Below are 17979 nucleotides of genomic sequence, written 5' to 3'. Positions count from 1 at the left end.
TAATCTTACTAATAAAACTGTTATCAACTTTCACGCTGCATAAAAAAAATCGCCAGCCGAATTTCTTGCAAATAAAATGTGCAAACTGCAGTATAAATATTCTGTACTTCATTCTGAAATACATCTTATAAAAAAAAATGAAGAAAAAAACAGTTTGCGAAAAAATGAAAATATTATAAGGTTTGTTACACTGTACCCCCATCCCCTTTCTAGAAAGCAATACGAATTAGCTGGTTAAAAGTTCTTTAAAAGTCTGCAAAGTGGTACGTTGTTGTAAATTAAAATTAACCATAATCTACATGAAACATTTTTATAAGTGTCTGAAAAGAGATTATATTTACCAAATAAAATGAAATTTAAATAAAATATATCAATCGTCTTTCAAGCCATATTATGTTTGTTACCCCCCCCCCCTCTCTCTAGAAGGCGATACTTATGCGAATTTTTGTGGCTTTAACTTGTGCTTTTGTAAAAAAAAGAAAATTATAATTCAGGGATACATGCTTATTTATTTTTGTCTGAAAAGGGATAATTTAGGAAGTAAATTTGTAATCAGTGTTGTGGTGAAACCTGGAAGATGAGTTTGCTGGATGTCTGTTGAGTGATTTAATACACTTGATGTGGTCAGAACTAAATAATTTGAAAGGTGTTTTAAACACACGCCCCCCCCCCCCCCGTCTCCGGTTGTGACCCAATATTTTTTTTAGACAGGTGTGAACTATGAACTGACCAAAAGAATGTTTCAAATCACAGGAGAAATTCTTCCTGGGTAAACAGACTTTCAGGGTCACCTAGCGTCATGCCATTTTGATTGACAGCTAGGTGATGCACGGGGATTTCATGCGGCAGCATGCATGTACAGAAAATGGATTATTCATTGCACAATAGTTGTAAATGGGTTGATTAAATAGCATCATAGACCGATTAATTGTGACTTTGGCGATGTAAATAAAACGAAGAATGAGAATAAATACAAGTTATTATTTTTTTTTTTACAGATAATGTACATGTTTTAAGGGTTTGCATCTCTCTCTCTCTCTCTCTCTCACGATATTTTTACAGCCTTAACAAGAATAGAATAACTTAATAAAATAAAGAAAAACTTCTAAAAATAATTACTTAATACACTGAAAAAATTATTGAAAACATAAATACTTGTCTGTGAAAAGAATGTTTTTTGTTACGAGAAAGCGCTCGGAACTTATTGTATTAATTTCGTGTGTCTGCTGTTGATTTTTGTATTTATTTTGTTTACTGATATTTCTCTTCTGAAGCAAACGTTTAAGCGATAACAATTAAAAAAAACAATTTACATATCTAATTACTAGGAATAAAACATCGTCGGAACCCACGGGTTTTCTCTCCGTTACATTGCATTTAACAAATGCAGTGTAACGGAGAGAAAACCCGTGGGTTCCGACGATGGGAATAAAAATGAAGCAGGAATAGTCATATTTATTTCTATAGATCAATCCATTAAAAATAATTTATATCTGTGCATAGTGTTATATGTTTAGAACAAGTATATACCCGGTATATATTAATTCCTTTTGATTATGTTACAACTTTACTTTAAAGTAAAAAAATATTTCATTTTTAAAATTATTTTTTCCTTTTCAAATGAAGGGTCAGCATACGTAAAAATTAAATACAGAAATATTTACGAATTCTATATATATTAATGCATATCTATACATAATGCCAAAGACATCGGTGGGATGATGTTTTTTTTCTTCCTTTCATTTTTTTTTTTTTACATATTTTTCCTCCTTCACTGCTGTAGTGTAAAATGTTTAAATTGAAACCTAGAAATTAATTTGTAAATAGCTGAAATATAATTATATACATGCATTAAGTACTTCAAAAGTCATTTAAAATGAATAAATTTTTAAGCAGCCAATCAAGAATTAAAGCTAACATGCTCCGCCCACTTCATTTACATACCGTTTCTCAAAGCGTACCGTTCTCAAAACGAACCGTTCCGTGCAAGAAACGAAACGTACCGTCCACAAAGCGTACCGTTCCGTGCACAAAGCGAACCGTTCCGTGTACAAAGCGTACCGTTCCGTGCACAAAGCGAACCGTTCCGTGCACAAAGCGTACCGTACCGTTCTCAAAACGAACCGTTCCGTTCACAAAGCGTACCGTTCCGTGCACAAAGCGTACCGAACCGTACCGTTCAAGTGGTGTAGTAGCACGGTTTAGGGTCTGTAAATGAATGTTTCAACTACAGAATCTCTATATTTTGATTACACGTGTTTTTATGCGTGCTACACGTAAAAAGTTACACGTAATAATTCTCAACCGTATATATCACCTTACGTGTGTGTGTACTTGTATTTCATTACACGTACATGTACCCGTACACGTTAGCAATCTCAACCTCTCTATTTTCTAGGATGTTCTTTAACATAGGACTTTAATCGTAAAACTTTGCGCATAGTTAAAACTATTTAAAAATTGTATTTTTCTCCAGACTCTTCATTATATATTGATTGACATAATGCATTTTAGTCTCCCTAGTTTCTTCACCTTCGTGAGAAATCTGACAAACTATCAATCTTCATAAATCAGGATTTCATCTGTAAGCTACATTAAAATTCTTATCCAATAATTGCAAATTACACTTTTAATAACCTTTTCTCATCTTATAGTGCATTTTTATAAATATTTAAAGAATATATACAATTATCATTCTAATTTCATTAGCCTTCGATCTAAACAACATGAGAAAGTAAAAAAAAAATCCTTATCAAATTTCTTTTTAATTTAAGTCTAATAATTTGCTGTACAGTTTAGTTTTGTAGAGAGAAGAAACAGTTGTTTGCATTTTAAGCGAAGTTTTTCGTTGTTTAATAATTTGAATGATTTTTTTATGATAATTAGTAGTCTTTGTTTAATAAACCCCAGAAAGTATCTTTCAATATATGTTCAGAATTAATTTGGTTTTTTTTCTCGGTAAAGGTCGAACACTTTATACAGAAAAACATTCTTAAAAAGCAAGACCACAAACAGTTATAATCTGTTTTCAATTTTTTTTTATTTGAGATGTATCTTTTTAAAAGGAAAAATAAAACAAATAATGAACAAATGTATATGAGAGTCCCAAAAACATTCACCAGATTGGTTCAGTATTCTTGTTAAAAATAAATGCATAATATCAAGAAACACGTGCAGAAAAAAGAAAATATAAAGAAACAAAATTAATTATATGCTTTTCAGGGACTGAAAACCATGTAAAAGATAATTACTATGGATGTATCTTTATTTTTAGATAAAATTAAGTAATTCCAAAACTTGTAAATTATATATACATATTTTTTATTTCTAAGCTTGATACGGTATATATAACTAAAATAAGAAAAGTGTCTTATCATTATTATTTATTCTAATTTACATATTGTAGAAGTCTTTAAAATGTGATAAAGTGCATCGAATACATGAAGAACTTGCATCTGTTTATTTGATTTCCTATTAAGTGGGCGGTATATCATTAAGATGAGAAATTAATTTGAAATTCAGTCTTATCAAAGTACGCCGCAGCTGTTTGTGCAAAATGCAATTTCTATTAATGGCGAAGATTACAGTGATTGATTTAAATTTTTAGAAAATCTACATATTAAAAGACCTTGAATACCAACTGGCTATAAAACACAACCCCCAGATACATGTATTCTTGATTATGATCAGGTGCCTATGAAGAATAAACTTCCTCTGTAAATCCACTGGAGTGAGCCCTGTGTATTGATCATGTACATGGAATATTAAGTACTGTACACGTTACTCGACCTGACAAACGGACCTAAGAAACTTGCAGAGGAGGGATCAGGTGCCTCGGAGAGGTAGGCATCCTCTGTTGATACCTAGCCGCGAACCCTGACAATTGATCTGTTTAACGAATTATTACATTATGTTAATTAATACAGTGTACTTAAAGCTTTTTAGATAAATACATATATGTCAAGTTAAGCACATCAAGAAGCACAACAAAACACTTGATAAGTTATCAGAATTAAACAAGTACACAATAGTAAGGACCTATACAAACTACAGTATTATGTCTTTCTAATATCTTTAAGAAAAAAATATAAAGAAAGAAAAACAATTAAAGATTCTACTTAAATGGATTGCACAAGCTGAACCATTAATTAAAACAATTTTTTTCAATTCAAAATTTCCCACTTTTTAACAAAACACACAGTAACACACCTAACCAATATTTTCAGAGATATTTTCTAACACTGGGCGGTGTACTATAGTCAACTCTACAGGATGTCACAAAGTTGGAGTGTTCAACAACATAGTCAACTCTAACTTAAAGTATCAGTATTCAACTAATTGTCAACTCGTTGAAAAGCAGTCAATTGACGGTCAACTGACCATTTTATGCAAAAAAGTTGACAGCTTTTAAGAAAAGCATTCAACTCCTAGTGGTTAACTGTTTTCGAGTAATCAGTTGACGACTAGCTGACAGCTAGTTGACTACTAGTTGATGTCAACTACACATTTTCGTACAGGGGGTTTCAAATTTAGACCTACATGTATATACATGGTACTCGGGATCATTTTAAGCAGTCATTTAAGGCCTTTTATTCCAAAGACCCGTGCTTTTAACATTTAGAAATGTCAATATTTAATGCAGGCTTTATTTTCCTAACCTATTATCATTAACATTTAAAATACACACAATTTCACTGATGACAATTGACATACACTCAACAAAACTTCTTTTGTTCACTCCTATAAATGTATTTATCTAAATTTAGAATGGTATGATATTTTCAAATTATTACAACCAATGAGTCTTTGTCAACAGTTGTTGAACGGAAATCAATTATCACTGATGAAAACCAATGTCCCGTGACGAAGCTAAAAATAAACAATACATCTGTACTTTTCGGCATGTGTTTTGTGCAATTAGCATCTTTTTGTGACCATGATCAAATTTTAAAACCTGGTTTAACTAAAAAAAAAAACAAAAAAACACTGGCAAAATGACTATACTAGTATTAAGAATTAACGGAGGGAGAGCCGTTGGAATGCTGATATCTGGGTCATTCTTACACCATGTTTTACTCTCTTTTATTTAAATATGTTAATTTGTCTTTGATATTACTTTTAGAAATTAAAAACCAGTATCTAAACCCATTTAAACACATTTTTCTATAGGTTGGGTGTCATTTTCATCGCTAACTCATCACAAGGTGAAAGCTTTGGACAAAATTAAAGCAAACCGGAAGTGATTTAAACCTTTGTCTGAGGCCAAGGTTTCGCGTCACAACCAGGTGAAAAGAGTGGTACATTGTCCTGAAACAATTTTAGAAACATTAACACAAACAACTTTAAGAAAATTATAAGAAATTGACCAGTGCTCGTGGTATTCTAATATCATCTCAAAAAGTCTGAATCATCCTTAAAGCGTCACTTACGTGCTAAATGCCCGATCATACTGACCAAGAGGCATCCGTGTGATGATGCACTGCCAATCCACGGATCTGAGTCCCATTGAACACATTTGGATTTTTTATAAGGAATATCAAAGCCCCACCATCATCCTCTACACAATTTCAACGCTTTTGAAATATCCATGCAGTAGGTGCGGCAGCAGAAGGGTCAGTCTCCTATTCAAGGGTACATGGTAGCCAACAGTAAAGGATTTCTTGCAGTAATTAGAGCGAGTGGTTGTCTTACTCCGTAGAGATTATTTTATGTGAATTTTCATTTTGAGGGTACATCATTTCCTTGACAGTTTGCTTAAAATTTTGATGAGATACTGATGCATGAAATTTTCGCAACATCGAACTGAAATATGCATCATTAACCATGAATTAAAGAATTTGTTTGTTGTGTGTATTTGTTCGTTAAAATGTAAAATATATTAGGTGAACACTTATAGAAGTTTGGTTCATTGTAATAATTTAATTGTACTTTACAGGCGGCTTAATCTTCAAATTAATAAATATGACGCCAAAATTGATCTAAAATTATACTCTTGCATAAACATACAGAATTAACCAAGAGATATTATGTGTGACATGCATGTGTGAATGAACAAATTTACTAAAATAAAACTCTCCAGAATATTAACCCATAAAAATATGATAATTCGGAGGGGAAAAACAATGATTGCAAACTATCCGATTTGTATGCAGAAGGCAGCCCGACAAGGTCGTTATTTGTTTAGGCGAATTCAAAAGATATATGATTTTCATCACGTACATAATGCATTTAAGATTTAAATAAAGTGACACAGCTTTAATTTGACACGAGCCATAATATTAACGTTCATGACATAATTTTTAATGAGTCAGTAAAAACTTTCATTTTGTCATTAATTAATAACTTAATCTTCTGTTTACGTCGCACTTAACATAGAAAAAAAATTATGGACATCATGCAACATGATTCTTACTCATATATGTTATATAAAATTCTAAATATTTGTAAGTATTATGCAAACACGTATATACACTTTTAAACGCACACACACATTGAGGTTCTTTTATTGTATTGAGAACCGATTAATTTTGATTTCAATCTTATTTCAATACATGAGCCTCTTTTATTTCCAATATCATTATATTAACATTCCATGATTTCCTTTCATAATGAAATACGAATGGCCCGACTAACAGTACACATGTACATTGATTTGTTTAAGTATCCGATCCATAAAAGGACATAATTTTCTAACCTTTAATATCCATCCTATATTAAATACTCTTAAATTAATTCAAAGCAGTTTAGAGTAGAAAACGATTTACCAGGGGAAAATTTAAGAAATATAATTACCCGAGCAGTAATTAATTAAGAATGCATTGAGGTCTATGGGAAAAAGCTTATTTTTTAAAATAAAAATTTAAATACTATGAATATCAAAAAAAATGCTATGGTGGAAGGATGCATATAATTATTAAGAATAGAAAAACGATTAAAAATAATTTTTCACCAGATAGATTTTTTTAAAATGAATTTTATTGAGTAAAAGCAAAGGGGGATAACTCATCAAGGACGGGTCAAGGTAAAAAATTAGGACACATTCCACTCTAACATACTGAGATTAAAACATGAAGACCACGACTACACATACTTAGTATTCACCCAATATATATCTGTTATGCATTCAAATTCATTGAATCTAAGGCTAGTACATTCTATGGATCGGATACCTTAAAGTTACTATTTCGAATCATATATAGAATGTCAATGTTGAACATTAAACTCTTACGTCAACTCGAATTTTCCCAGTAAGCTTGTAATTAATATTAAAAACAATAGAGTCTATACAGCGGCGTCTTTTTCATATCTAACTGGATATTTTTCGATTATTATAGGCCATAAGGGCCAACCAAGAACTCAGCTGGTGATGAATTTAATTTTTTCCCATCGTCAACTTTCCTTATTTCTACAGGAATCTATATGGCTATCACCTCCATTGGTATCGTATATATTTCAATGTTGACAATGTAATAAATCGTACTATCTCTTTAGCACTCAACTATCACATTAGCACAGTAGATATATATATATATATATATATATATATATATATATATATATATATATATATATATATATATATATATATATATATATATATATATATATAAAATGCCTTTATATAACAATAACCGTTTCACCTCCATGGTCCCATGGTGCAATGAAATATTTGGCTCCATTGGATTCCATATAATCGGTGTTTTAGGTTGATTTTTATTATTTTGGTACCATAAGATGAAAAGAGGTCCATAGGCCACCAAGTTCATTGTAGGCACTTTACTCTTCTGTTCTTCATACCCTCTTTTCATTCTTTATTCCTGGCCAGAGGTTCTTCCTTCACTCAATTCATTACTTTGTCTTGTATCAAATGGGGTAGGACCTGTCATTTAAAAGGATATTTTGTGCCTGGTTTAAATGAATTAGGTCCATTTTTCTGGAGATAATAAAAAAATATGTGAGAGAATTATATAGACATTAATGAACAAATTTTGATCAGAAAAGTTAGACATTAAGGAACAAATTTTGATCAGAAAAGTTATTCAAGCTTTTATAATCAATGGACTGTGGTGACCTGAAAGTTGACACATTTTCTCAATGCAATTTCTTTGCTTTGCCTTTAATTCCTAGGCATAACACTTTAAAAGAAAGGCTAGACCAAATGACTTAAATCATAGAAAAGGTATTTATGATAATTTATTACATATTTTATATGTTACAAGAGTTATTAAATATTTCCTTAAAAAAAGAAAAATTGCACAAAAAATATTACTAAGTATAGATCACAAAAAAGATGTGAAATTACTAGTAACTATGAATAAAACTTTTTTTGCAGAAAGCTTTATATTATATATGTAAAGAAAAACTTTGTAATGATATATTTTTTCTATGAAAAAGATGGAAAAAAACATAGATCAAACAATGCACATTTAACTCATTTATAAGGAATAACTGTAACAGCTAACATTTTTATTATCATAATTATATGATAATTATAAAGGTTCAATAAAACCCTTTTAATAAGTTAAATTATTTTTATATCATGTTTTTAGAATGTTTTTATAAGTTTTAAAGCACTCTTAGAAACTAAAAATAAAAATTACTCATGCATAAGGTAATCACAATATAAAAGATCTAAGGCTAAACAATCTAAGAGTCACAAAGGGCTCCATTCACTTCATCATTTGCTATATATTCATACATGTATTTATATATCTATTGGAATAAAAGAATTACATAAGATAGACATAATACACATCAAACACTCTAATTTGGTCAATACTAACATATAAACATGTAAATACATGTAAATTATGTAACACATTGAATTGTTACTAAAACAGTAAACAAGTAACAAACAATATGTGCATGTATATAGGAACTGCAAGCTGGAAATAAATGATACAAAAAAGGCAAATAAATAGAGTCCAGCCAATATAAAAAAAAATCTTTTTGAATTTTATCCTGGTAAGAAAAAAAAAGAAGGTCCATGGGTCAAAATAATCTCTAAACATTTTTTTCCCGCGGAAAATCTTCAACAATTGAAAGCGTTATATTTTTGAATTACTGTTATTGGGGTTTAACATAAGCTTTCAGAATTGTAACTTTTTTATTGTAACAGTTGCTGAAGTCATTGTATACCAGTATCCATATCAAACTACCTATTCTTAGTCTTTGAACACTCAATTAACTTAATATATAGGGATATTTACATTCAGAAAAATAACAATGACTCTGCACCCCCCCCCCTTTAAGCAATATCAGCATATTGGTTATTTTTGAAAATTAGAGAGCACACTTGTTATTCAGGGAATGGAATGTTTACCTTAAAGATTTCCTTTCATCATGATCACTTAATTACATTATATTGAAAATAATTTCCTACTACAAATAAATAATATACTGTGTAGTTAAATCTAAATATGGGAATAACTTATTCATTTAAAAACTCTCAACAAATCCATATTTCAGAAAAAAAGAAACTAAAAGCTAGTCTTCAATACACAGTATGTATGCCTATTTTTTTAATACAACATTACATGTTATATTGGCTATAAATCTTACATATTTTTTTACAAGATGTAAAACTCAATAATCTGAGTACTCATCAGTTGATGAGCTATTCTCTTCCTTTACATGTGTTAATATTGGTTCCTCTTGCATTGCTTCAATTTCACTGCTTAAATAAAAAGTCCCTTCTGGCTTCTTGGCAAGTATGGGATGCGAAGAAGATCCACCAAATTGAACTGCATTAAGAGAAGAATCTTTTTCATCTTCAGGAACATATTTAGGACCTTCAGATGGGGAATCTTCCTCCAAAAATGAATCATCATCATCTGCTGTATATTCATACTGAGATAAAAATGTACTATTTTCATCATTTGAAACGTCTTCAGCCTCAAGAGAAAAGCTTGAATTTACTTCACAATAGTACTCATTTAAGGAATTTTTCTCTTCTTCATCTACTGAAGAATTCTGGAGCTCAGACTTGGCTCTTGAGGATCTGCTTTGTGATGGAGATTGATCCTGGACCACATTTTTATGTCTCCTGGAGATATGCCTGACCAGACTTCTTTTGTATCTCACCTTCATTGGACAGTAGGGACACTGAATATCACTAGTCATACCATGGGTAAGCTTGTGCACTTTAAGATTGGATTTCCTATCAAATATCTTGTCACATTTATCGCACTGATAAGCTGTTCCTTCATGTCTTTTCATGTGACATTTCAGCGTATCATCTCGACTGAAAATTTTCAAACATATCTTGCACTGATGGACTTTCTCTTCTTCTGGATGATGCCTAGAAATATGTAGCAGCAACTGCTTTCTCAATTGAAATGTTTCATCACATTCTGGACATTTGAAATTGGAATCAGTTTCATGAATTGTGGCATGTTTTATCATATCCCTTTGACGAGAAAAGGTTCTATTGCATACCTCACAAGCAAACGGTTTGCTGTTCATGTGAGTTGTCAGGTGGTAGCGTAGACTGCTTCGTGACAAAAACTTCTTTCCACACTGTTCACACAAGTGCGAAGCTTTCTTTTCCCGCTCTACCGGATTATGTACTAGACTATGTCTCTGGAGAGCGTACTTGTCTTTGAATGTACATGTGCATTGATCACACATGAAATCCCTCTCCGATTTGTGAGTAATCATGTGAGATTTAAGGAGACAATCGGTGGAAAATTTCTTCTCGCAAACACCACAAAAGAACTTTTTGTAATCTTGATTTGTGTCTTCAGTAACTTTATGTGTCAACTGATGGCGCTTGAGGTGAGCTTTGGTCAGAAAGTAGCACCCACACTCATCACAAGTTATCCTCTGCTCTGGATCATGTGTCTTCATGTGTTTATTCAAAGTTTCCTTCCTAGAGTAACTCTTCTTACAGACAGAACAATTGTAACGCTCTTTAGTTCCGAAACGAATTTCATGAGATTCTTTGTGAGATTTTAATGTAGTGCTTGTATAAAATGTCTTGTCACATATTTCACACTGAAATGGGCGTATCCCTAAATGTCGACGTATGTGACGCTTAAGACTTGACCTTTCACTGAAATTCATACCGCATAGATCACATGTATGTGGTTTCTCGCCAGAGTGAATTTTCATATGAGAGTTCATATGGGCAATTTGCTTAAAAGCTTTACCACATACTTCACAGGAATATGGCTTTTCATTGGAATGAATGCGAAAATGAATACGCAACTCCTTGCGTGTCTTAAAAAGCTTTAAACATTCGGAGCATTCTCGCCACTTCTTGCCATCAATTATCTTAACATCAACATCCATAATAGTTTCTTTGTGCATTTTGTTGTGAGCTTTTCTTTCTGCTCTGGTTCTGAAGAGCTTAGTACACAAAGAACACTCATGAAACTTTTTTCCATTAATAATTTTGATAAAATATTTCCTTGTGCCTTTCACTGGCTTTAATCGGTTCTGTTCATCAGTTAATGCATTTTCACTTCTCACATCCATTTCATTTCTTTCACTTTGATTGCCTCCCAATTCCGTTTCCACTAACACAGATCTAGGGTTATTTGGATCATCTAATTCAGTGTCTTGTAACTCTGTGTTTTTAGCCCCTGTATTCACAGTACTTGCATGATTTCCCAATTCAATAAACATACTATTACCTGAATATGTTGTATAAATTTGCATTTTATGTGCATCCTCCAAATTGGAATTTTGTCTGAATTGGAATGGAATCTCTTCTTGAATCTCTGAGGGCTGTTGGTCCTGCAAATATGGCTCTGGTTGTCCATGTTCTGTATTCTTTCCATATTCATCAAACATGGCATCTATGTCATTATGAACTTCCTTTGGAAGACTGGTCTTTTTCTTAAATGCAAGACTTCTCCTTGAAGAGCTAGATGCAATGTCATTTGCTGTAAATTGATTGGCAACAATTTGAATACTGCCATCTTCTTCATGTTCTTTGAAAGGGACATCTGAATTTCTTTCCAACGAATTCAATAAATATGGGTTTCCTACACTTGCAGGTATGCTAAAAGGCTGTGGATTATACATATTTTCATTAAAACTTGGTCCTTCACTTTTAACCATGCTGTTAATTGTATTATACAATATCGAGTCAAGTTTTGACATAGCCTCCATCTTATCATGGGAATTCCCATTTGTCCAAAGGCGGGGATTAGAGAAAATATCCCTTATAGGATCATGCTGCTCTTCATGGGACTCCATATTTAAATAAATCTGTATTTGTGATGGCTATATACTAGTCCAATCTTACATTGTTGTTTTCACATTTTTTAAACAATGAATTCTAACATCAAACGTCATAGCCAATGCAATAATCACCAACATTGTGGTTCAGGATGGACTAGAAAAAAGCACAACCAACTTCTACATGCATCCTGGGCATATTTCTTTTTACTTCAGTTTGTTTCCAACCTGTAAAAGAAATAAAAAGTGAAATAAAAAAATAAACTAAAGACATGTGCTGTTAATCATGTTAAAATTTCTTATTATGCAACAGTGTGCAAACTCTTAATCAAACACTTTCCAATACATGAGGATGTTTTCTTTCAGTTCACCATAATGTGGAAAATTAATGCATATACCAATGCATTTACTTGAGATCATAAACTACATGTTTTGTCATTTAAAATTGCTATGTACTATTATATAAATATTAAACACATGGAATTAGATTTTTTGCAAAACAATGATGCCCTCATATCATCATATGGCACTTAAATGCCAAGGTTCAAATTTTTTAAAAGTGGGTCAAGAGTCAAGGTCCTGTAATGAGGTCAAAAAGGTTCGTTTCCAGTCTGACCGAGAAATACATGTACAGTGTATCTATCTATAACTTTGCTCAAACTTACAACATTCAAAGTTTACATATAAATAACTATTACTGTAATAAAAATTAAACAAGAGGCACAGGGGCCATGTCGCTCATCTGAGCACTGGCTAAGAATCAAAGGCCTGAAGGGCCACAATGGCGCCGCGCTTTAGATATGGCATTGAAACTATGAAATTATTAGATTTAAAAGCATGTTTAAAAGCATGCATATATATCTATAGAATTATATAGCTTTTCAGTAGCTTTTAATACCCCGATTTTTATGAGCATTTATGAAATAAAAACATTCAACTCATTAATCCGAGATCCTTTTGTAAACATGGTAAAGGGGTTTGGTCCTTCATTTTCAAATTTAAGCTCCCCTTCATTCAAGGAGATGCACCAAATTGGTCCTGTGGTTCTTGAGAATTTGATAATGTGAAAAGTTGAAATTCCAAGTTGGGATCAAAAAAAGTCACTTTTCCTCTCTCTTAGGCCTAATTAATTTTAATTAATTAACTTGTGCAATGTGTACCAAATGTACAGTTACAAGATCTACACTGCCTTCGATCACTTTATTTTATGTCAACTTTGAAAGTTGTTTTCCGAGATTCCTTGACATGTACATAAATATCGTTTCTTTTTCTCTTTGTTTAATTTGTTCCTGCTTGTCCTAATAACAATCTTTTTCTATCGGAAGCCATTTTAATTTTGATTTGTCAAAACAATCTCAGTTAATTGTTTACACCTGCACTGATAATATTTACTGGCCTACTGCACATAGCCATCGGCATTGTTTACGTAGATCAAGCTTCAACTGGGTTGTAACTGGCTTTGCAGTTTTAAAGAAAATTTTTAATAGATTTCTCTACATACCAAATAAAAACTTTGATCGGGCCATAAGCATGACCCGCCATGTCATAAAAAAATCAGGTTAAGGGTCGAAAAGTAATCCGACGAAAGTGGGTGAGTTGGCAACTATATCTACAGGACTGTTGAAAGTGTATGATTTTCAAGCAATTTATGGAATAAACGCAAAAATTGGCATGTTTATTCCTACGCCATATACATGAAGGTCTTGGTTCATGTACTATATTATTTGGCGCATGAAGAAAGCGGTGAGCAGGCAGAGATTTCATCATAGCTAGATGTGCATCGAGCTAAAGCTCGACGCCATAAAAAAAGGAAAGAATCAGAATAGTTTTGAATGGTCCAGACCTAATCATACAAGAAGCCCACTCATGCATTTAAGCTTTTTTATACTAAACTGATTTTTGCTTTTTTCCTAACAACAGACTCAGGTGAGCAATGTGACCACTGGGTCTCTTGTTTTTCTTTACTATCAAAATAATGCGGCAAATAATTTTTAAAAAATGACAAATGAATAAAGGGACTACCTCATGGACAGTGTTAATACATGTACTTGTATTTATATAATAATTGTATCACTGAAACTTCACAAAAAAGATATTCATACAATTTGCAAGTACACCGTGTTTTATCTATTTTTTAAGGGGGTGTGGGGGGTGTGGGAAGGATGATGGGGATAAGAGACTCCATTTTCAACATCTATTTGGCTCTCTTTATATGGAAGTGTATCACCCAATTTTACTGTTGAATTTACGATATCACGGGATAACATCACCAACATGTTGTTTTCTGACCATATCACACTTTCAACATCTATCATTTATTATGCTTTGTTTTATGGATAAATGTTATGCTCTCTTTTTTGCTATATTTTGCTGTTTTTCAAATGATCTGTGTGACTTTTTTAAATTTGGTTTGTTTGAATTTTTCTCAATTTTTTTTTTTAATGAAAGGGGAGGTCAGTAATTTGCTTTGGACGTTTTGTTAGATTTACATGGAACTGAATAACTCTAAAAAAAAAAAAAAATAAGGGTGTATGATCTCCCTTATTAATCATCCAACTTTATTTTCAAAATATATTTACAAAAAAATAATAACCAGCTGATAACGTTAAATATTTTTCATCTCATAATTGAACCCTCCCTCTGCTCTGGCAAAACCCTATTAAATTCACATATATAAAAATAATCGTTACATTATTAGTAATAAATCAGAATTATGAATATCACTTTAAAACATATCAACAGATAGGCTACTTTCACGTATATTCTGACATCGCAATAATGAATATTCCGACACTCGTGCACATTTCGTGTTTTAGTAAAACCCAATGCCTGCGCGAATGTAAACAAAGCACAAATAGCCATGGATTCTAGAAGTCGGTTCGATTAACTGATTAAGGATTTCATATCATGTTAACTGATTCAACATCGAATTCTTTACCTCAATTTTTTTTTAAAGAACACTGGAAAAAATATCATTAAAAATTGCAAGAACTGACTGGAAAAATAAATTATCTATCATGACCCTGACCTTCCCGAAGGCGGATCTGGGTTCGAATGCTAATTTTATGTCTGGATGTATCGTACAATAAAATGAAATCGAAACGATTTACTAAAAAATCTAGATGCAAAGTCATTCCAAAGAATTCATCTTACCTTTGGTATGAGGGTGACTGAATCTAAACAACAATTAATGCTGATTTTCATTTTAGTTGGTTGGCTTCCCAATCAATGTTTTGTTCGAACCCATTCCGGAACGGCTGCCTACGGTTCTAGATAGGTCGTTCATAAATATCGAGTGGCGGATCCATTCTGTCAAATCGTTTAATACTTTTTCTTATGTCATTTTACTTTGATATCACAACAATGAGATTTTGATTAGTATAACACAGACAAAGTTTCTAGCAAGGGTAGCCATAAAATAACAAGTTAAAAGAAAACTATAAATAAAGAATTTAAAGACTATATGAAGCATTATTCCACTAATCCTTTATCAAATTAAACCTGGCCACTAGGGGTGAGTTTCACGGTACATACAGGTACATGTATGGTTTAAATTAAACCACACCATGGCACATGTACAGGTGCTTGGAGACGGCCCCACCCCGTGTTCCGTTCTCCAGGGTTTCTTTGACTTTTTTTTTTTAGATAAAATCTGAAAAAATTAGAATTTAGCATTTTATTAAAATTCATACTTTCTGATCACACAGGCGCGGATCCAGAAATTTTTCAAAAATAATTAAATTTGAAATATTTTTCAAAAAAATCCTTGAAGGCGAAAACAGTTAAAACGTACGTTGTACACATAAATATAGTAAAATAACTCAATAGAATATCGATACAGGGTGGAGTATGGTTTTTGAAAGCGGGACGTTGATCAATCTGGGAAAAAGTACTTGTATTCATTACTAGAAAGTTTTTGAAAAAGAAAGGAAAATAAATCTCCGAACCGGAAAATCCTATTTTGTAAAGGGATGGGGTTTTATTTCGTTTTTACAACCGAATTTCTTTATATATTACATTAGCCTTTCACCTTACATTTTCTATAGTAAAAACACAACAACAAAATGGAACTTTCTTATTTCTCTTTCTCTTTTGCAAATCCAAAGGTGGGGTTGCAACCCCCGTAACCCCCCCCCCTCTGGATCCGCCACTGTCACAGACACTGGATTCGGTAATAATTCTTTTATAACCCATAGAATAATATTTTATTTAACCCTTATAGTTAAAATATGGTTTAAAATTTATTTATTTACCGAAACAAGTGTCTGCTTTTTTGATTCTAAAATACTTCTGAGAATTTTATAAAAGATCGGTTTTTAAATTTTGGATTTTTCTTTGCGAATGTGTCATTGATTTTTTTTTAAATCAAAGAACCCTTGGGGTACCGAACGCGGTGGTGGGGTGGTCCCTTCCCCAAGTACCTGTGCATTAATTATCGGCGCACTTGATTGGTCTACACCATTGTACACCTGGTGTGGACGATTTACACCTTTTATTTATAATCAAGTGAAATTGGGTGTAGTGTAATATATTTACTAATATGGACGTCAAAATTTCATCCAGCTGAGGGGACGGTAAGTACGAGGGCTGTTCAATAAATAATGTCATTGGTGCTCGGAAAGGAATAAAAAACGCTTTTCTATGATTTAATCTTAATGATTTCACTTAAATATTCTCTTTTAATTAAAACACATGTCTGTGTAACATATGTATTCAATTTCTAATTGTTTTAGAACACGTTTTTGAATATGACCCTTCGTATACTGGAATATGACAGATCCTCTGATTTCCTTTACTTGTTTTTGTCTTTCTGAAAGGTGTTTTTTTCAAGTTTGGTAAACGGAACAGGTCAAAGATTGAAATATCTGGCGAATATTGTTGGTATGACAAAACATTAACATTTTGTTAATCCTCAAAACTCCTTTACTCTTCATGGCCTGTGGGTTTGGACGCTGTCATGAAAAAATTTAATGCATTAAATTCTCATTCTGGATCCTTCCTCTTATAAACCTTTTGATTTTTTTGCGAAAAGTTTGCTTTCTAGACTCATCCAAAAATTGAACTTCCTCCCCGAATAAAAGATTGAACAACAAGACCACTAATATCTTAGAAAATAGCATATAAAACTGTTTTTGTGCTCTTGCAATTCTTTGCTCTTCTCAAGCCTTTGCTGTTTTATCAAGTGCATCTTATTGTAAATTTGTTTTTAGGGTTTAAAGCAAAATGGATTCAAGTTTCATAATCTGTTTGAATTTCAGACAAACGTGGACAAATACAAATTTTGATTTTTAGATATATTCCTACACGCTGTCGTTTTCACTCATTTTTAAAAAGCATAGGGTGACCTTTGCATATTGAATTTTTTTACTATCAAATGATGCTTTAAAAAATGTGAACTACCCCCAAAGTGATGTCCATCGAATTTGCTATGAGTCTTAAAGTCAATCAAACATAATCAGTTATTAATTTTTGAATTTTTGCAAATATACATTGGTTGCTGTATTTCCTTGTCGCCAGGTAAGGTACCCATTTTCGATGCCCATTATATCATTTTTGTTAATTGAAATCCACCTGCTCATGTGTGTATTAAACAGACATTAGTTGCTGTAAATTTCACATATTTCAGTTAATATTTCTTTGGGATTCTTAACAAGTTTTACAGCAGCTTTAATGAAACGTTTAATTTCACTCTAGTTTACTGATTCTTCACCATTCATTTTAAATGCAGTGTCTCGAATAGCCCTTCTTTTCCAGCTTCCCACAATAAATCTATGTGATGAAAAGTGGTCAATA

General features: G+C 32.1%; 1 protein-coding gene across 1 annotated transcript; it reads right to left on the bottom strand.

Moving 5' to 3' along the window:
- Window positions 1-9253: 9253 nt before the first annotated feature.
- Window positions 9254-15441, bottom strand: LOC134281856 (zinc finger protein 271-like). The gene is made up of 2 exons (XM_062764295.1): window positions 15340-15441; window positions 9254-12414 (listed from the first exon to the last, which is right to left on the bottom strand). The coding sequence occupies exon 2, from the start codon at window positions 12202-12204 to the stop codon at window positions 9586-9588; it is 2619 nt and encodes an 872-aa protein (XP_062620279.1). The 5' UTR covers window positions 12205-12414; window positions 15340-15441; the 3' UTR covers window positions 9254-9585.
- Between the last annotated feature and the right edge of the window lie 2538 nt (window positions 15442-17979).

This window comes from Saccostrea cucullata, unplaced genomic scaffold, assembly GCF_032062105.1.
Source record: "Saccostrea cucullata isolate Sc308-1 unplaced genomic scaffold, CSIRO_AGI_Scuc_v1 ctg897, whole genome shotgun sequence".
NCBI lineage: Eukaryota > Metazoa > Mollusca > Bivalvia > Ostreida > Ostreidae > Saccostrea > Saccostrea cuccullata.
Note: the sequence above shows the minus strand (reverse complement) of the source record. Positions and strands in the feature narration are given on the sequence as shown.